This window comes from Salmo salar, chromosome 02 (genome assembly GCF_965601325.2).
Source record: "Salmo salar chromosome 02, fSalSal1, whole genome shotgun sequence".
In the NCBI taxonomy this organism is placed as follows: Eukaryota; Metazoa; Chordata; class Actinopteri; order Salmoniformes; family Salmonidae; genus Salmo; species Salmo salar.
The window spans coordinates 13,496,074-13,518,021 of record NC_138292.1 but is presented as its reverse complement, the minus strand read 5'-3'; the positions used below and the strand labels follow the sequence as shown (position 1 = coordinate 13,518,021).

General features: G+C 40.5%; 1 protein-coding gene, 1 non-coding gene and 1 pseudogene across 3 annotated transcripts; 2 read left to right on the top strand and 1 right to left on the bottom strand.

Moving 5' to 3' along the window:
* The first annotated feature begins 7,911 nt into the window (after window positions 1–7,911).
* Window positions 7,912–15,677, top strand: LOC106605917 (uncharacterized). The gene is made up of 3 exons (XR_014380023.1): window positions 7,912–8,330; window positions 14,995–15,168; window positions 15,639–15,677. It is a non-coding gene; the product is annotated as an uncharacterized LOC106605917 (transcript).
* Window positions 15,678–15,918: 241 nt separating this feature from the next.
* LOC145863963 (MARVEL domain-containing protein 1-like) lies at window positions 15,919–16,600 on the top strand (annotated as a pseudogene).
* Window positions 16,601–19,433: 2,833 nt separating this feature from the next.
* On the bottom strand, window positions 19,434–21,667 carry LOC106595828 (zymogen granule membrane protein 16). Of its 2 annotated transcripts, none has more exons than XM_045697829.2 (5): window positions 21,536–21,667; window positions 21,201–21,222; window positions 20,711–20,763; window positions 20,299–20,464; window positions 19,434–20,046 (listed from the first exon to the last, which is right to left on the bottom strand). In XM_045697829.2, the coding sequence occupies exons 3-5, from the start codon at window positions 20,760–20,762 to the stop codon at window positions 19,680–19,682; spliced, it is 585 nt and encodes a 194-aa protein (XP_045553785.2). In that variant the 5' UTR covers window position 20,763; window positions 21,201–21,222; window positions 21,536–21,667; the 3' UTR covers window positions 19,434–19,679. The 2 variants fall into 2 exon arrangements, with proteins under 2 accessions (XP_045553785.2, XP_045553789.2); XM_045697833.2 differs by having other exon boundaries at window positions 21,532–21,661.
* Window positions 21,668–21,948: the final 281 nt, after the last annotated feature.

Sequence of the window (21,948 nt, the reverse complement as noted above, 5' to 3'; positions counted from 1 at the left end):
CACAACAGACACATTCTAATATGGTACTGTACACATCCATACACAACAGACACATTCTAATATGGTACTGTACACATCCATACACAACAGACAGATTCTAATATGTTACTGTACACATCCATACACAACAGACACACATTCTAATATGGTACTGTACACATCCATACACAACAGACACATTATAATATGGTACTGTACACATCCATACACAACAGACACACATTCTAATATGTTACTGTACACATCCATACACAACAGACACACATTCTAATATGTTACTGTACACAAACAGCCATAATTGTAAGGCTAAAACAGTCCAATGAGGGGTGTGGTCAGCGTAGCTGTATGACGTGGTGGGTTGATAGAAACAGAAACAGCACACCAGGAACTAACAAACCAACTGCACAAGCAGCTTCACTAGTTCCACATTTTCTGTTTGAGACAAAATGAGCCCCCCAGGGCTGAAAAGGGACAGTGTTTCAAAATCACCTCAGCTGGACACTTTCAAACATCATTGTAGTGTTTCTCCACTTCTCAGTACTCAGTAGAATACTATTATGCTCTGGTTTTGAATTCCTTCTCCTTTTCCACAGAGGAGATGAAGACATATTAAACAATAAGGCCTGAGGAGGTGTGGCACCCCGAGGTGCCTTATTGCTATTATGAACTGATTACCAAAGTAATTAGAGCAGTAAAAATACATTTTTTGTCATACCCGTGCTATACGGTCTGATATACCACGGCTGTCAGCCAATCAGCATTCAGGGCTCGAACCACCCAGTTTATAACTGGGTCTAACACAATCATACCGCTCAATAAAAGTCTCCACAAACAATCCATAAGGCTAGAATACAAGGAGTCCATAAAGCAGAGCTTCAACGGGACTCTTCTCTATCTTTCTCTCACACCAAGGTATGGAGTAGCTTGAAGACATTTATCTTCAATGCCTTCAACATCTGCATTGCTTGCTGTTTGGGGTTTTAGGCTGGGTTTCTGTATAAGCACTTGTGACATTTGCTGATGTAAAAAGGGATTTATAAATATATTTGATTGATTGATGATATGTATCTAATCTTAGGGGCCAGTAAACCAAACTCTACATTAAACACTGCAATCTGTTTATAAAAGCTAATGATTTATGACTGCTTTTTAAAACGCTGTTTGACGTCAATTGGAAGACTGTTATTTGGGTACACACACACAGACACACACACACACACACACACACACACACACACACACACACACACACACACACACACACACACACACACACACACACACACACACACACACACACACACACACACACACACACCCACACACACAGTTCCCCCCCCTGTGTTTGGGGCCAAATAATAATTTGCTGCAGACCCTCAATTTGCTGGCAAGCTCTTCATAGACTTGTTTACTCTTGGAGTAGTGAATGATAACACTGAGGGACAAGGTTGTGTAGGTGGCTATGTGCCTGCCAGCTGACTAATTCAGGTAAGTTGAATTATCACATTAAGGTAAAAATACAAACCCACGTATAAGATATTCATGTTATATTGTTTCCTTATATTGTTTCCGACGCAGCATTTTTAAAACTATGAAACCATGTAGATGTTTCTTTTCTTGTGTTGAAATAGAGTTTCTTGAGATCAGGTCAAGGAAACTACAGTTGAAGTTGGAAGTTTCCATACACCTTAGCCAAATACATTTAAACTAAATTTTTCACAATTCCTGACATGTAATCCTAGTAAAAAAATTCCCTGTCTTAGGTCAGTTAGGATCACCACTTCATTTTAAGAATGTGAAATGTCAGAATAATAGTAGAGAGAATGATTGATTTTAGCTTTTATTTCTTTCATCACATTCCCAGTGGGTCAGAAGTTTACATACACTCAATTAGTATTTGGTAGCATTGCCTTGAAATGGTTCAACTTGGGTCAAAAGTTTTGGGTAGTCTTCCACAAGCTTCCCACAATAAGTTGGGTGAAATTTGTCCCATTCCTCCTGACAGAGCTGGTGTAACTGAGTCAGGTTTGTAGGCCTCCTTGCTTGCACATGCTTTTTCAGTTCTGCCCACAAATATTCTATAGGATTGAGGTCAGGGCTTTGTGATGGCCACTCCAATACCTTGACTTTGTGGTCCTTAAGCCATTTTGCCACAACTTTGGATGTATGCTTGGGGTCATCGTCCATTTGGAAGACCCATTTTCGACCAAGCTTTAACTTCCTGACTGATGTCTTGAGATGTTGCTTCAATATAGCCACATCATTTTCTTACCTCATGATGCCATCTATTTTGTGAAGTGCACCAGTCCCTCCTGCAGCAAAGCACCCCCACAACATGATGCTGCCACCCCTATGCTTCATGGTTGGGATGGTGTTCTTTGGCTTGCAAGCCTTCCCCTTTTTCCTCAAAACATAACGATGGTCATTATGGCCAAACAGTTCTATTTTTGTTTCAACAGACCAGAGGACATTTCTCCAAAAAGTATGATCTTTGTCCCCATGTGCAGTTGCAAACCATAGTCTGTCTTTTTTATGGCAGTTTTCGAGCAGTGACTTCTTCCTTGCTGAGCGGCCTTTCAGGTTGTCGATATAGGACTTGTTTTACTGTGGGTATAGATACTTTTGTACCTGTTTCCTCCAGCATCATCACAAGGTCCTTCACTGTTGTTCTGGGATTGATTTGCACTTTTGCACCAAAGTACGTTCATCTCTAGGAGACAGAACGCGTCTACTTCCTGAGCGGTATGATGCCTGCGTGGTCTCATGGTGTTTATACTTGCGTACTATTGTTTGTACAGATGAATGTGGTACCTTCAAGCGTTTGGAAATTGCTCCCAATGATGAACCAGACTTGTGGAGGTCTACAATTGTTTGGCTGATTTCTATTGATTTTCCCATGATGTCAAGCAAAGAGGCACTAAGTTTGAAGGTAGGTCTTGAAATACATCCACAAGTACACCTCCAATTGACTCAAATGAGGTCAAATAGCCTATCAGAAGCTTCTAAAGCCATGACATAATGTTCTGGATTTTTCCAAGCTGTTTAAAGGCACAGTCAACTTAGTGTACGTAGTGGAATTAGTACATACACTAACTTAGTGTATGTACTGGACCCACTGGAATTGTGATACAGTGAATTATACGTGAAATAATCTGTCTGTAAACAATTGATGGAAAAATGACTTGTGTCATGCACAAAGTAGTTGTCCTAACCGACTTGCCAAAACTATAGTTTGTTATCAAGACATTTGTGGAATGGTTGAAAAACGAGTTTTAATTAATGACTCCAACCTAAGTGTATGTAAACTTCCGACTTCAACTGTATATTCTTCTATAGTCCTTCATTCTATATTCGTCTGTTCCATACACTTGAAATTGACTGAAATGACTGTAAAATGTGTGCATATAGTTTTGTTTTAGACAGGGGTGAGAGGATTTGCCAGGTCTCTGAGAATGGTTTTGAACATCCAGTTTGGTCTAAAGACATTGAGTTAATTAATTCCCTTGGTGTTGGCTGCTTTTTCAGCCCTTCAATGCTTCTTCCTAATGGCTGACTTGTTCTGTTCGAGAACCGGACGCGGAGGAAGGAAGAGGAAATAAAAGCTATTCCAGACCCATCCTTTCTCTCCATCCTCCTCTCTTCTAAATCAGCCGCTCCGGAGACCATAAAAGACCTTCTTCTCGTGATAAAAAATATAATTCTGCTAGTTTCATTTTCTTTTCTAATTATGCTCCAAAAACATAATTGTTCCACTTCAAATACATTACTGTTCCATGATTATAATTTCCATGGTTGAGAAGTGCAAGAGGAGCACGTACATGTACTCTACGACGCCCTTTCCTTCCGTTGATGCAAATCACACGTTACTAAAATACAAGTTAATTGCCTTACATACAAGTATAGCCTTATACCAACACATGTAAAGTAAGATCTAATGTCAACAATGCACGCATCATGAAACATATCATTGTTTCATTGTGGAGAAGGATAATACATATTTGATATATAGTTATATAGTGAGTGATGGATGTACTGAATAGCTAAACAATTATATTGTGAATAATTAATAACCAATAATGATTGAAACTGAAGATCTAGGGAAACAGGGGAAAATGTCTGTACTATAGCGTTGCTATTGCTATAGTTTCAGTATGATTACATAAAACACTGTTATTTATCCTGGGCCTTGTACATTACATCTTATAACTACAACCTGTTCTACAATGCACCATTATAATACAGGTTTAGCACGTAATCCTGGCATCATCAAGATGTCTCTTGCTGGGCACATAGGAAATCAGGAAAATGCTTAAAAAAATGTTTTTAAACCTTCACGTTCCTCTGGACCTGTGTTATTCTACCAAGGCTTTATAGTATTAATCTGAAATATAGAGACTTATAACTACAGCCAGACAATGGAGGTTATACGTATTAATTATTGTGTTAAATCTAAAATGGATTCTCAGGCAGGATTAAGTATTGACTAATACAAAGCCTGTTTACTGCAGGTAATTTCTATCATTCTATTATAATCTCACTGAGATCAATGTGTCTCTGTTGAATTCACAGAATGAATCTCCATACTATGAGTTTATTTATCAGGCTGTATCCCTGAAGTATCTCTTTACTCTACATCTATAAATCATAATACCTCTTAAAAGGTGAATTACTTGCAATATTGTAACTGCTTGTTTTAACTTAAATATATACCTCAAATGTGTAAGTAATTTAAGGGAAATGGGGTAATATCAGTAATTTAAGGGAAATGGGGTAATATCAGTAATTTAAGGGAAAGGGGGTAATATCAGTAATTTAAGGGAAAGGGGGTAATATCAGTAATTTAAGGGAAAGGGGGTAATATCAGTAATTTAAGGGAAAGGGGGTAATACGCCTTGATGAAGCATTGGATTGCAGACACATAAATAATTGATGGTCCATTATTTTTATTCACTACCACACTGACTGATAACGTTACTCTTCCTGCTAATTGTCTAGAAATCACCATTAAAAATGTTTAAAGAGAAAATGTTTGCTCCTCAAATGAATCAGGGAATCTCATGTTGCTGTGTTTCTGAGACAGATAGATGGCCTGTATGTTCCTATCCCACCTGTCTGGAAAAGATAGGTCTACTAATGGCAACGGAATGCTGTCCAACAATAAAATGCATTATTAACGTTTTCACCTTTATTTAGTTAAGTGATAATGCCTGAGAAGCCGGTGTTTGGAGGATATATTGGCATGGGTGTTGATGGCAAACCATGGTAATATATCCTCGAAACACCGGCTTCTCTGGCATTATCACTTTTATACAACAGGTTACCAACATATTCAAATAATGATTGACATATTTTCCTTTTCTTTGATGAATTTATTCATACTATTTTCTCCTTCCACAAGATATAGATATAGTCCCATTCGTATGCCTTGCTTGCTAGCTAGCCAACTACGGCTAACTTACAGTCACGTCAAACAGTTTTAAGCTGTTTTTCTCGTGACATTTATTTGGATACATCCATAACAATGCGTTAATAAGCTTCGATTTCACCTGCCATAGGAAATGTCAGGACACTGTTGTTCAGAGGAGCTAGCCAACAACACAGCTAACACAATCACTTCAATCTGAAGTTGGAAAGACTGCAAACTAGCTGCACTTAGTTTCGTTTGACCTGCTTTCTATTGACATTTCTTTGTATATATCCATAAAAATGATGCCAGCTGATTCATGATTTTGACTGGATGAGAAACGCTGCCTGCCTGTCTGTCTCCTCCCGACACGTTCATTACTATGGAACAGTTGGAGATCGAATTTGAATATTGAAACAATGTTGCAAATGTTGGAGAGACAGACCACAAGGTTTATACAAATCTCGCTGTTGAAAACTAAATGTTAGTCTAAAAGAAATGTGTGGTAATGTCTAGATGCTTTTTATAGTGGAGATCAAGTTTATAAATTGCCTGGTTGGGCTGATGAGACAGCCAGATTGAAAATGTTTTTATTTAACCTTTCCATACTATTCTACTGTATCTTAGTCTATGCCGCTCGTCCATATATTTATATATTCTTAATTCCATTCCTTACTTAGATTTGTGTGTATTGGGTATATGTTGTGAAATTGTTAGATATTGCTGCACTGTCAGAACTAGACACACAAGCTTTCTTTTAAACATTTTTTATTTAACCTTTATTTAACTAGGCAAGGTCAGTTAAAAACGAATTCTTATTTACATTGATTGTCTACACAGACGGAACAGAGTAAATAGGCATTTTAACGTTATAGATTTAGCCAGTGGTAACTTGTGGAATAGACACCGGCTGGAATGCGGTTTTAACCAATCAGCATTCAGGATTAGACCCACCTGTTGTATAATTAAGTAATAAGGCACGAGGGGGTTTGGTATATGGCCAATATACCACGGCTAAGGGCTGTTCCCCGGTAGGCCGTCATTCTAAATAAGAATTTGTTCTTAACTGACTTGCCTAGTTAAATAAAGGTACAAAAAATATACATTTAAAATTATTCACAACGCATCGCGGGGTGCCTGGACACAGTCCTTAGCCGTGGTATATTGGCCATACACCACAAACCCCCGAGGGGCCTTATTGCCTCTATAAACTAGTAACCAACGTAATTTGAGCAGTAAAAATACATGTTTTGTCATACCGTGGTATAGGGTCTGATATACCACGGCTGTCTGCCAATCAGCATTCAGGGCTCAAACCACCCAGTTTATAATCATAAATAAACAATGCAAACAACAAAGTGGATGTGTGTTTGATGAATGGAGTGTCCCAGTGATCTTTTGGCCTCCATACCATGTGGGTGTATAGTGGACTTAAAACAAAAAATATATAATTATGAACATTCTAAAATGACATCACAAGATGTAGCAGAGTTAAACACAAGTCACTTATGAATTAATTGATTAAGTCCTGTGTTGCATTTATTTATTCGTGATGAGGAGGGTTCCCAGATAGGAGCCTAGTATTAACACACAATGCCTCTCCCCACTGCTCTCTCAACCTGTCCCTGTCCGTGCAATCCCGTTCAGTTTGTTACAGGGTGAACTTAAGTGTCCATACCTACATTTCTTAGCAGTATTAACCCGTGTATAATATTTAGTTTTGATGTAATTACATCGCCTGTTACGTTGGTTGTTAAAACTATACACAAGTTGTAGTTTTAAGCCTCAAGCTGTTTTCACATTTTCCTTTGCCTTTCCCCATGATCTTTGTCTGTCTATATGCTGCCATCTGCTGGTACAGTTTAGACACCACCACAGAACACATTTATTGCTGTCACACTGAGGACATGGTGATGGATATCGCGTTTCTAACTGGAGAGAGTAGTAACTAATCAATGATTGAAAACTACATCAACAACTGTCTGATTTAGCGAAGGTACATTAGGCCAGGACTATGGTCCTTATAGGACATGCCCCAGCAGGTCCAGAAAGTGGTTAACTGAACACACACTGTTCTGTTTGACCAAAAGGCACACTATACTGTATCTGTTTGAGCAAGGGTGCAACTACAGTTTAGTAAATTAATAATCCACAGCTAACCTGCATTATGCACTCCTTTAGAAGTGAGACTCTGCCTGCTGTGATAGCCCTTACAGAAAAAGATTGCAGTCAGAGTGCAGTATAACTGCAATATGCAGCAATTATTGCGTCCAAAATAACACAGCCGGCTGCAGTTACTGCACTTGTACCTCAGTTTCAAAACTACAATCAGCATTCTACTGGCTAGGTCTCTCTTCTGTCTTTGGCTGTAGATTGTTCCTGCTCGGGTCCTCTGAAATACAGCACACTATGCAAAACATTACCAGCCAAAGGCAATACTTTCTGGCAGCCTGATTTACCTATCATCAAAAAAAGTTCCTCTTTATGCAACCACTCTCAACTCAGTGACATTTAGGGAATGGTGTAGACCTAACTGACCAAATTATGTTGAACATACAGTAGGCTTTGTTATACGACGACAGAATGACATTCAGACAGGTCATAGATATTATTATCTAAAATAAACAAAAACGAGTTGATTCACAACAAATGTAGAGTTCCACGGAAGTCTTGTCGTCGACTCAGGAAAGACTCGTCATGGCCATCTTTCCCACCTTCCTTTTATTAGAGTAGCACGATTTTCTTTTCTTAATTCAGGGGGGCAGGATCCAAACGCGGTAGATTGATATTGAAGATGGAAGGAGCAGCGACGCGCACTGTGATAACGTCTACCAGCAGCAGCACGGATAACTTTTCCACCTCTACTCTGGCTTGTGATAGGCACTTTTTTCGCACTGCTTCGGGGCTCCTCGTTTTCGCAGAAATAGTAAGTAGTCAAGTTTCAAGGTTCAAGCTGTAGGCTAAGGGATACGCATGGTACATCGTCCAAAGACATGCTTACTTGCAGGTTCCTTATCGACAATGCAATAACAATAAGACATAATAAAGATAAGAATACGAACATAAATTAAATGGCTCAATAGGACAGAATAAACATTTTCTAGTAGCATAAGTATAATTCAAGAAAGCACATTTTATAGTCCAATATTTACACTTGTACTGGAGAAGGTTGGGATGGGGGCAGTGTTTAAACTGGGCAGTATGCAAGAGTCTGGTAGCAAATCAAAATCAAATCAAATTGTTTGGTCACATACATGTGTTTAGCTGATGTTATTGCGGGTGTAGGAAATTGGGCTCCCGAGTGGCGACGCGGTCTAAGGCACTGCATCTCAGTACAAGAGGCATTACTACAGTCCCTGATTTGAATCCAGGCTGTATCACATACGGCTGATTTTTGCCCATTCTTCAAGGCGAAACTGCTCCAGCTCCTTTAAGTTGGATGGGTTATGCTGGTGTACAGCAATCTTTAAGTCATACCACAGATTCTCAATTGGATTGAGGTCTGGGCTTTGACTAGGCCATTCCAAGACATTTAAATGTTTCCCCTTAATAAACCACTCGAGTGTTGCTTTAGCAATATGCTTAGGGTCATTGTCCTGCTGGAAGGTGAACCTCCGTCCCAGTCTCAAATCTCTGGAAGACTGAAACAGGTTTCCCTCAAGAATTTCCCTGTATTTAGCACTATCCATCATTCCATCAATTCTGACCAGTTTCCCAGTCCTTGCCGATGAAAAACATCCCCACAGTATGATGCTGCCACCACAATGCTTCACAGTGGGGATGAGGTTCTCGGGGTGATGAGAGGTGTAGGGTTTACGTCAGACATAGCATTTTCCTTGATGGCCAAAAAGCTCAATTTTAGTCTTATCTGAGCAGAGTACCTTATTCCATATTTTTGGAGAGTCTCCCACATGCCTTTTGGTGAACACCAAAAGTGTTTGCTTATTTTTTTCTTTAAGCAATGGCTTTTTTTCTGGCCAATATTCCTTAAAGCCCAGCTCTGTGGAGTGTACGCCTTAAAGTGGTCCTATGGACAGATACTCCAATCTCCGCTGTGGAGGTTTGCAGCTCTTTCAGGGTTATCTTTGGTCTCTTTGTTGCCTCTGATTAATGCCCTCCTTGCCTGGTCCGTGAGTTTTGGTGGGCGGCCCTCTCTTGGCAGGTTTGTTGTGGTGCCCTATTCTTTCCATTTTTTAATCATGGATTTAATGGTGCTCCGTGGGATGTTCAAAGTTTTGGATATATTTTTATAACCCAACACTGATCTGTACTTCTCCACAACTTTGTCTCTGACCTGTTTGGAGAGCTCCTTGGTCTTCATGATGCTGCTTGCTTGGTGGTGTTCCTTGCTTAGTGGTGTTGCAGACTCTGGGGCCTTTCAGAACAGGTGTATATATACTGAGATTATGTGACAGATCATGTGACACTTATTTAACAAATTATGTGACTTCTGAAGGTACAGTTGAAGTCGGAAGTTTACATACACCTCAGCCAAAATACATTTAAACTCAGTTTTTCACAATTCCTGACATTTAATCCTAGTAAACATTCCCTGTCTTAGGTCAGTTAGGATCACCACTTTATTTTAAGAATGTGAAATGTCAAAATAATAGCAGAGAGAATGATTTATTTCAGCTTTTATTTCTTTCATCACATTCCCAGTGGGTCAGACGTTTACATACACTCAATTAGTATTTGGTAGCATTGCCTTTAAATTGTTTAACTTGGGTCAAACGTTTCAGGTAGCCTTCCACAAGCTTCCCACAATAAGTTGGGTGAACTTTAGCCCATTCCTCCTAACAGAGATGATGTAACTGAGTCAGGTTTGTAGGCCTCCTTGCTCACACACGCTTGTTCAGTTCTGCCCACAAATTTTCCATAGGATTGAGGTCAGGGCTTTCAAGCAATTTTGCCACAACTTTGGAAGTATGCTTGGGGTCATTGTCCATTTGGAAAACCCATATTTGACCAAGCTTTAACTTCCTGACTGATGTCTTGAGATGTTGCTTCAATATATCCACATGATTTATTTTCCTCATGATGCCATCTATTTTGTGAAGTGCACCAGTCCCTCCTGCAGCAAAGCACCCCCACAACATGATGCTGCCACTCCCGTGCTTCATGGTTGGGATGGTGTTCTTTGGCTTGCAAGCCTCCCCCTTTTTCCTCCAAACATAACGATGGTCATTATGGCCAAACAGTTCTATTTTTGTTTCATCGGACCAGAGGACATTTCTCCAAAAAGTACGGTCTTTGTCCCCCTGTGCAGTTGCAAACTGTAGTCTGGCTTTTTTATGGAGGTTTTGGAGCAGTGGCTTCTTCCTTGCTGAGCGGCCTTTCAGGTTATGTCGATATAGGACTCGTTTTACTGTGGATATAGATACTTTTGTACCTGTTTCCTCCAGCATCTTCACAAGGTCCTTTTCTGTTGTTCTGGGCTTGATTTGCACTTTTCGCACCAAAGTACGTTCATCTCTAGGAGACAGAACACATCTCCTTCCTGAGCGGTATGACGGCTGCGTGGTCCCATGGTGTTTATACTTGCGTACCATTGTTTGTACAGATGAATGTGGTACCTTCAGGCATTTGGAAATTACTCCCAAGTATGAACCAGACTTGTGGAGGTCTCCAATTTTTTTTCTGAACTCTTGGCTGATTTCTTTTCATTTTCCGATGATGTCAATCAAAGAGGCACTGAGTTTGAAGGTTGGTACACCTCCAATTGACACATATCCTGTCAATTAGCATATCAGAAGCTTCTAAAGCCATGACATAATTTTCTGGAATTTTCCAAGCTGTTTAAAGGAACAGTCAATTTAGTGTATGTAAACTTCTGACCCACTGGAATTGTGATACAGTGAATTATAAGTGAAATAATCTGTCTGTAATTTTTTGGGGAAAAATTACTTGTGTCATGCACAAAGTAGATGTCCTAACCGACTTGCCAAAACTATAGTTTCTTAACAAGAAATTTGTGGAGTGGTTGAAAAACGAGTTTTAATGACTCCAACCTAAGTGTATGTACATTTCCAACTTCAACTGTAATTGGTTGTACCAGATCTAATTTAGGGGTTTTATAGTAAAGGGAGTGAATACATATGCATGCACCACTTTTCCGTTTTTTATTTTTTTTATAAATAATTGTTTTCATTTCACTTCACCAATTTGGACTATTTTGTGTATGTTCATTACATGAAATCCAAATAAAAAAGTATTTAAATTGCAGGTTGTAATGCAACAAAATAGGAAAAACGCCAAGGGGATGAATACTTTTGCAAGGCACTGTACATATGAGATGAGTAATGCAAGATATGTAAACATTATTAAAGTGACATTATTAAAGTGGCTATTGTTCCATTTATTAAAGTTGCCAATGATTTCAAGTCTTTGTACATAGGCAGCAGCCTCTCTGTGCTAGTGATGGCTATTTAACAGTCTGATGGCCTTGAGATAGAAGCTGTTTTTCAGTCTCTCGGTCCCAGCTTTGATGCACCTGTACTGACTTCACATTCTGGATAATAGAGAGATGAACAGGCAGTGGTTGTTGTCCTTGAAGGTCTTTTTGGCCTTCCTGTGACATTGGGTACTGTAGGTGTCCTGAAGGCAGGTAGTTTGCCCCAGGTGATGCGTTGTGCAGACCGCACCATCCTCTGGAGAGCCCTGCGGTTGTGGGCAGTGCAGTTACCATACCAGGGGGTGATACATCCTGACAGGATGCTCTCAATTGTGCATCTGTAAAAGTTTGTAAGGGTTTTAGGTGACAAGCCAATTTTTTTCTGCCTGCTGAGGTTGAAGAGGCGCTATTGCGCCTTCTTCACCACACTGTTTGTGTGGGTGGACCGTTTCAGTTTGTCAGTGATGTGTACGCAGAGAAACGTAAAACTTTCCACCTTCTCCACTGCTGTCCCGTCGATGTGGATAGGGGGGTGCTCCCTCTGCTGTTTCCTGAAGTCCATGATCATCTCCTTTGTTTTGTTGACGTTGAGTGAGATGTTATTTCCCTGGCACCACACTCCCAGAGCCCTCACCTCCTCCCTGTAGGCTGTCTCGTCGTTGTTGGTAATCAAATCTAGTACTGTTGTGTCGTCTGCAAACTTGATGATTGAGTTGGAGGCGTGCTTGGCCACGCAGTCATGGGTGAACAGGGAGTACAGGAGGGGGCTGAGTACGCAACCTTGAGGGGCCCCAGTGTTGAGGATCAGCGAAGTGGAGGTGTTGTTTCCTACGTTCACCACCTGGGGGTGGCCCGTCAGGAAGTCCAGGACCCAATTGCACAGGGCAGGGTTCAGACCCAGGGCCTCGAGCTTAAGGATGAGCTTGGAGGGTACTATGGTGTTGAATGCTGAGCTTTAGTCAATGAACAGCATTCTTACATAGGTATTCCTCTTGTCCAGATGGGATAGTGCAGTGTGCAGTGTGATGGCGATTGCATCGTCTTTGGACCTATTGGGGCGGTAAGCAAATTGAAGTGGGTCTAGGGTGACAGGTAAGCTGGAGGTGATATGATCCTTGACTAGTCTCTCAAGGCACTTCATGATGACAGAGGTCATTTAATTCAGTTACCTTTGCATTCTTGGGTACAGGAACAATGGTGGCCATCTTGAAACATGTGGGGACAGCAGACTGGGATAGGGAGCGATTGAATATGTCCGTAAACACACCAGCCAGCTGGTCTGCGCATGCTCTGAGTTGTGATGTCAGTGTGTAGCATGAATGTAAATGTGTGTACGTCTATATGGGTGTGTGCATGAGTGAGTGCATGTGTGCTAAGGTGAGGAGAATCAGAGCAGGTGGTCAGTCCAGTTCAATTGTTCAGCAGTCTGATGGCTTGTAGATAGAAACTGTCTCTGAGCCTGTTGGTATCAGACCTCATGCTCTAACCGTCTGCCAGATGTTAAGGGAGGTAGAGAACAGCTTGTGACTGGGGTGTGTGGGGTCCTGGATGATGCTGCGGGACTTCCTCAGCCACTGTTTCGAGTAGATGTACTGGATGGGTGGGAGCAAGGTCCCATGATGTACTGGGCCGTCTTCACCACCCGCTGGAGGGCCTTGCGGTCGTATACGGAACAATTCCCCTACCAGGCCGTGATGCAACCGGTCAGGACATTCTTGATGATGCAGGGCTTGTATTTGGAGAGGACCCCGGGGCGGCATGCTGCTGTGCCCTCTTGACAACAGTGGAGGTGGTGTTGGTCCATGACATGTCCTAGGTGATGTGGACACCGAGGAACTTAAAACTAGTGACGCTCTCTACTGAAATCACTATGGCAGTGGCTTTTACCATCTTTCTCACAATAACTGCCATCAGAATTCATGGAGGGAATCAATACCGCTTTGTTGATTAAACAAATTAAACACATTATGATGATCAGACATTTTATATTGTTCATACCTTGTATCACATGGCTAATTGTACCCTTATCATAGGGGCACAATTAGTTCTGATAAAGGGAAGAGTTAGCCATTTGCTGAATTCCATTACTTTTATACAGATTTGAATTCTGTTCGACCTGTTTATTTTATGTGCATTTTATACACATTTTGCATAGGCTACGTTTTTTCACAGATGGTGACGTGACATTGTATTGAACACTGCACTGAACTGAAGATTCAATTATTTCAAATTTTTCAAGGAAATATAACTGGAGAAATTGACCATAATGTCAACCTACTTCCTGTAATATAGGCTACTTCCTTTAATATAGGTTACTTCCTGTAATATAGGCTACTTTCTGAAAAATAGGCTACTTTCTGAAATATAGGATACTTTCTGTAATATATACAACTTTCTGTAATGTAGACTACCTTCTGTAATATATACTACTTTCTGTAATATAGAATACTTTCTGTTTGGACAGATATTGGTTCTCAGTACAGTGTTTTATTTTTCTCTGGAAAGGGAAGTTGCTTAAAAACAAGGTCAGTTTTATTGTCCCTTTTCCTTCCAGCATCAGAGGAGAATGTGACCATAAGAGTCTCCTCTTCCACTTAGGCCAGACATTATTTTTTCCTGTGATACGAAGCAACCAATGAAACATTATTTTCTTTTAATAACAGGAAGGGAGGTTTGCAGTGCAACAGAGGACAAAACGTCCCATTATTTACAGTAGCACGCAGTATAACAATCTGCATCTATAGATTTATCATGATCAATGTGTTACGACATTCTTTCAGAATGCTGTCAGATAAGATATGTGTCAGTCAGCGGCGGGGTCAATTTCTGTTCCAGAAAAAAAACTATGAAAAATCATATAGCTGTTATACTGTTTTCACTCTACACTGCACTGGATCCTGTGCATATGCCAATAAACTTTGATTTGATTTAGGCTACATTAATTCCTTTCTTTGTAATGTGTTTCTACAGTATGCCATCAAGATAAGCACAGCAAATGCATTTAAATACACGATAAAGTAGGCACCACCAGAGCACAGCCATCACTGACTATGGATGTGTCCCAAATGGTATCCTATTCCCTGTATAGTGCACTACATTTAACTTGAGCCCTATGGGCCCCGTTCAAAAGTAGTGCACTATAAATGGAATAGGATACCATTTGGAATGCTGGCTATATGCTTCCCTGTCCCCTCAGGTGTTTGGTCTGCTGGTATGGATGCTGATAGCAGGGACGGAGTACTTCCGTGTGTCTGCCTTTGGGTGGGTCATGTTTGTGGCCATCTTGTACTGGGTCCTGACGGTCATCTTCCTCATCATCTACCTGACCATGGCTTACAACAGGATCCCTCAGGTCCCCTGGACAACTGTGGTACGACACACACTACGACACATAATACAACAGCACATTATTTGAAACATGAGGGATTGAGGTTGTTTATTATATATTTAGTAATTGAATAATTGTGGACTATTTATGTAACAGAAAACCAATGGAGTTAACTGCCTTGATGGTTTTGGGGGAGAGAGCAAATAGATTAACCAAGTCTTTATGAATGTGATCAAATGAAGCCATTCTATAATGTGTACTACCCTACAGTATCTGAGCCAGCCAGCCAGTAATCCTGTTGTCATTCTACAGGGTCTGTTCTTCAACAGTAGTGCTACAGTGATGTATGTGGTGTTGTACAGCGCCTGTTCTTCAACAGTAGTGCTACAGTGATGTATGTGGTGTTGTACAGGGTCTGTTCTTCAACAGTAGTGCTACAGTGATGTATGTGTTGTTCTACAGGGCCTGTTTTTCAACAGTAGTGCTACAGTGATGTATGTGGTGTTGTACAGGGCCTGTTCTTCAACAGTAGTGCTACAGTGATGTATGTGTTGTTCTACAGGGCCTGTTTTTCAACAGTAGTGCTACAGTGATGTATGTGGTGTTGTACAGGGCCTGTTCTTCAACAGTAGTGCTACAGTGATGTATGTGGTGTTGTACAGGGCCTGTTCTTCAACAGTAGTGCTACAGTGATGTATGTGGTGTTGTACAGGGCCTGTTCTTCAACAGTAGTGCTACAGTGATGTATGTGGTGTTCTACAGGGCCTGTTCTTCAACAGTAGTGCTACAGTGATGTATGTGGTGTTCTACAGGGCCTGTTCTTCAACAGTAGTGCTACAGTGATGTATGTGGTGTTGTACAGGGCCTGTTCTTCAACAGTAGTGCTACAGTGATGTATGTGGTGTTGTACAGGGCCTGTTCTTCAACAGGGTCGAGTGATACAGTGATGTATGTGGTGTTCAACAGGGCCTGTTCTTCAACAGTAGTGCTACAGTGATGTATGTGGTGTTGTACAGGGCCTGTTTTTCAACAGTAGTGCTACAGTGATGTATGTGGTGGCAGCAGCAGTGGACTCAATCAGCCATGCTGTTAAGGGGCGCCATAACTACACCTGCTGCGTCGCATCCACAGTAAGAAAACCACCTCAGACCTCCCAGACAGACATTTAAATCACGCCAACTTTTAAAATATACCACAAATATGATTTATGATTACAGCAATATTAAAATATACAATATTAAAATGCTAAATATATGCCTACAAGTCAGATAAGAGAGGTATGATGCCACTGTGTACCATCCAGAATGATATCTATTTGGTCCATTTAAGCCTACTCTACTCAGACCCAGTATTGTACTGAATTTGAATATTTTCATCCGTCTGTTTTTCAGTTCTTTGCCTTCCTGGTCACACTCTGCTATGCAGGAAGTACATATTAAGTATTCAGTTGTGGAGATCAAGGGATGAGGAATAATAGCCAATCATAAAGGACAGCTAAAGTATATCCGTTATGGAACACATGAAGAATATAACAACCACTCCTTCCCTTTGGAATGCATTTCTCTATTATTTTATTTCTTTTATATTTCTGTTATTTTGGAGTAATGGTGTGTTTCATCTGTTGCAATGACAGAGCCTGATCCTAAGTGATGTTTTACTTCTTATGAACTCATTCATTTGTTTTTATACATTTGGATGAAAATGACTGAAGCTAACAAAGTGCCTATTCTATTTCTCTGAAGCTGGAGATCAAAGCTTTACTCCAATATTAAAATGGATTGGACAGAAAGAAAGTGGTTTCGTTTCATGCCAAAGTGTACTGTTAGCTAACTGACGTTAGCTGGCAGGCTCGCTAGCTAACATTACGTGTATGATCTTGTTATTCGTATCTCAGAGCCATTTGCTTGGCTAGGTAACATTGAGCCAAGTTGATAACGTCATGAGTTGGGATTATGGTTCATTGTTTAGCTAGCTATGAGTCTGCTACACGGAACAAAAATATAAATGCAACAATTTCTAAGATGTTACTGAGTTACAGTTCATATAAGGAAATCAGTCAATAAAAAAAATTGGCCCTAATCAATGGATTTCACATGACTGGGAATACAGATATGCATCTGTTGGTCACAGATACCTTAAAAAAAGTAGGGGTGGGTATCCGAAAACCAGTCAGTATTTGGTGTGACCACCATTTCCCTCAAGTGGAATGTTGTCCCACTCCTCTTCAATGGCTGTGCGAAGTTTCTGGATATTGGCGGGAACTGGAACACGCTTTCGTACACCCTGGCCCAGAACATTCCAAACATGCTCAATGGGTGACATGTCTGGTGAGTATGCAAGCCATGGAAGAACTAGGACATTTTCTGCTTCCAAGAATTGTGTACAGATCCTTGCGACATGGGGCTGTGCATTATCATGCTGAAACATGAGGTGAAGGCGGTGGATGAATGGCACAACAATGGGCCTCAGGATCTCATCACGGTATCACTGTGCATTCAAATTGCCAGCGATAAAAATGCAATTGTGTTCGTTCTCCATAACTTATGCCTGCCCATACCATAACCCCACGGCCATTATGGGGCACTCTGTCCACAACGTTCACAATCTCGCCCACACAACGCCATACACGTGGTCTGTGGTTGTGAGGCTGGTTGGACGTACTGCCAAATTATCTAAAAACAACTTTGGAGGTGGCTTTCCTGACAAGGTTTCTGACAGTTTGTGCAGAAATTCTTTGCTTGTGCAGACCCACAGATTCATCAACTTTCCGGGTGGCTGGTCTCAGACGATCGCGCAGGGGAAGAAGCCAGATGTGGAGGTCCTGGGCTGGCGTGGTTACATGTGGTCTGCGGTTATGAGGCCGGTTGGAAGTACTGCCAAATTCTCTAAAATGGCATTGGAGGCGGTTATGGTAGAGAAATTAACTTCTCTGGCAACAGCGCTCATGGACATTCATGCAGTCAGCATGCCAATTGCACTCTCCCTCAAAACAGACATCTGTTGCATTGTGTTGTGTGACAAAACTGCACATTTTAGAGTGGCCTTTTATTGTCCCCAGTGCAAGGTGCACCTGTGTAATGATCATGCTGTTTAATCAGATTCTTGATATGCCACACCTGTCTTGGAGAAATGCTCACTAACCGTTGAAAAAAAACATTTGAGAAATAAGCTTTTTGTGTGTGTGGAAAATGTCTGGGAAACATGGGACCAACACTTTACATGTTGTGTTTTTTTTGTTGTTCAGTGTATATACAATGAAAACTTCAAAAACACCTACTGTATATCATTTGAAATGCTGCCGACGTTTTGCTTTGTGATGCAATACAGGGGGATACTCAGATTGTTTAGTGATTCTGGTCTGAATATACAGTAGTGAAGCCGTAGTCAAGCTAATATTTTAGGCTAAATGATTAAGCTATAATGTAGAATTGTTCATGGTTTAATACATTTTTTTTTTTTAAATCACACAATTTCTTTAAGATTTGCAACCATCCCATTGCAGTATCATCCACATTACACTAAATGCAAATAGAAAACAATCCATATAATTTTTGCCCCATTGAAATCGATGTCTGTTCCTCAAATTAGCTCGGACTTACTGGGACTTAGACAATGTTTCAATGAACCACAGACTTATTCTGTAAAACAAAGACAATAAAAAGCATTTCCTAATTTCATTATATCTCACCAAAACTAGTTAAGCAGCTTTGACTGTTGAACCATGCAAATACTGTATAAACCCCATCTATCAAACTGTCTAATCTAGACCATCCACACAGTTAAAGCTACATTCTGTGATTAGCAACAAAGTGGTGTCCCTCCCCACCACTTGTTTTGGTATACAGCTGAATATTGAACAGCTTCCCAAATCTCAGACTGTAGCTTTAACTAAAACATGATGCCGCTTGACATGCAATGTCAGGCTAGAAGGAGAGCAGACTTCATAGACAAAATGTTTGATGATATGAATGGGTATGGCAGATATACGTTCCAGACATTATTGTTGTGTTGGATAGTAGCTCTGGGAATTGCCAGGGACCTCACGATATGATGTTATCACAATGCAGCATGTATAAAATAGTGAAGGTGAAGTACCCTGAGAGGCTATTATCTCCCCATAATATTTTATTGTTCAATTAATCAAAGATAAAATTAATCATTTAAGTCCCATATGATTCTTTCATTTAATGTGATAAATACAACATCAAATGATGTGTAACAACGCATGTGGTCTGTGACCCACGCTGACAAGACAGTTTTAATATTCCTATCTGATGGGTGCTTCATGAGAATTTAAACTGAATGAATTTGAATGTTTTGAATATTTTATTGTATTGCTTCAAGTGAGGGATCACCAAATAGTTCTGTCAGCGTCTATGTCAAACATCCGTCTAAAACATATAGGGTCAGTTTCCTGGACCCAGATTAAGTTACTCCTGGACTAAAAAGCATGTTGAATGGAGAATCTCCATTGAAAGTAACTAGTCCAGGACTAGGCTTAATCTGTATCTGGGATACCATCCCAAAGAGCAAGACATACTTTTTTATTTTCTTCAAATAATAGGAGTTACTGTTTCCAGTGCTGTTTCCAGAGTACTGTTTCCAGCCCCTTCCATGTACACCAATCCCCAGTGGGCTCCGATGGAGGTGATCCCGGCACCGTTGAAGCGACCGCTGAGCAGCCTCAGCTCATTGCCCATGTTGGCTGAGTAGAAGTTGAAGGAGACTTGGCTAGGCTGGCCGGCTGACAGAGTGCGCCCCATGTTGGTGGTTAACACCAGGTAGCAGATGTAGTCTGCTGGGTTGTACTTCCCAGACACCTCGACGATGGCCTCATCATTAAACAGCTCCATCTCCTGCTTTTCACCCCATTCACCACCGAACACAGGAGACCAGGTGGAGCCGTATCTCAGCTGGAACCTAAAACAGAGGAAGCTTTTCACGTTGGTTGTGTTTTGATAAGGCACATTCAGACCGAGAGAGCAGGTAGCGTCAGAGAATATCAAGGAATTACATTTTACATTGTACTCTGGGTTAGATAAGATTACACTATTGTTTGGTCATGTACTGAATATGTAATAAACACAATTAATAAATACAGAAAGAATGCATGTTGGGTAGTGCAGTTGGGCTGAGTCAGTGGTGTCTGTTCATGGGTCAGGGTCTGCTCACCCGCTGATGTAGGCGTTGCTGTTGCTGTTGTAGTAGTAGTAGTAGTAGTTGTTGTTGTTGGTCTCCCACACTCTGACTGCTGTGATGCGTCCCTCACCGTAGGAAGCAAATGGGGTCCCACCTCCCTGACCCACCGCAGAGGAATACGAGTACGGGTCTTTGATGGCTAAAATAACATGGGCAATATGTTTACTATATTAATAATACATATTTTACCAACACATATCTGAAAGATCTTTACATTATGAATAAAGTGCAGATGAATTAACTAAAGTACATTCTGCAATGATTTAATCCATCAGCTTTTGTCTCAAAGAAGAACTCCTCAGTCTAACTGAAAAAGACAAGTTGGTGAAAGCACAAAAGCTATTACTTAATAATTATAATTCAGAATTGTATTTTTATTACTCACGCATTGCCAAGCAGCTAGCCAAGAACACTGTGACAACCAGGATTGAGAACATTCTGCAAAAGGAAGGCATCAATACTTAAGACCTGTAACAGCTTTTTTCGGAAGGAGTGGACCAAAGCGCAGCACGTGTTCATGATATTTTATTTACATAAACACTCAAACAAACCGAGAAGCCAAACAGTTCCGTCAGGTACACTAACAAAACAGAAAACAACTACCCACAAACACAGGTGGGAAAAAGTCTGCCTAAGTATGATTCCCAATCAGAGACAACGATAGACAGCTGCCTCTGATTGGAAACCATACTCGGCCAAAACAAAGAAATAGAATGCATAGAATGCCCACCACATAGAATGCCCAGGGCGTGACAAGACCTTAAATTTAAGTCAATTTTACTCTCACTCCGTTTCACTTTAAATGGTAAAACTTGAAATAATGTAGTTAATATTGTTTTTCATAGTAGTTTGTCAAAACAACAAAGTCCTTTTACCTGTCAGGTCAACCAGTGTTTCCTAGGAGGGAAAAGAAAATAACCTTTTGAATTGTGACGTAACAAACAACAAACCATTCTTGAATGTGAAATGTTATAAAACAGCTCTAAAAAGTTGAACCTACTCTTGTTTACTACAATCACTCTTGCAGTGCTAAGCTACTGTCACATTAAAAATAATGTCAGATCATTGAATTTAAATTTAGAGGCAAAAGGGCAAAAATGTTTGTCCCCAAATACCAAGAGATTTTGAGTTTTAACTTCATAACATTTCCCACACCAGTATCATGCATTGAATACACATTTTCTATTTAGCTAGTTGTGTAGTTACCCACAGTGCTATCTTGAGATGTGTGTGAAAAGCTTCTTATCTCTCTCTCTGCCAGGTCCTTCTAGTCTACTGCTTTGTCTAAGATCTGCATTTATACCTGCTGAACATTCCATCAGCTCTAGATGGAAGGATCATGACAAAGAACACCTTCAGTCAGTCACTCACTGTAGAGACGTCAGACATTGTTCACTAATTGGTCGAGGCTACTTTGGGAGGGAGTGTCAAGGAATATTATAAGGAAAAAATTATTGTATTCTTTTGAATTGTAACAAATGAATGATCTGAAATAGGGATTAAAAAAAAATACAATCTAACAACCGAACAATTCAAATAATATACCAACATCGTATGAATGTGTACAAAAATCACTCAAAATCAGTCTCCCAATCTTCAGTTGTTTTATTACACCAAGAGGAA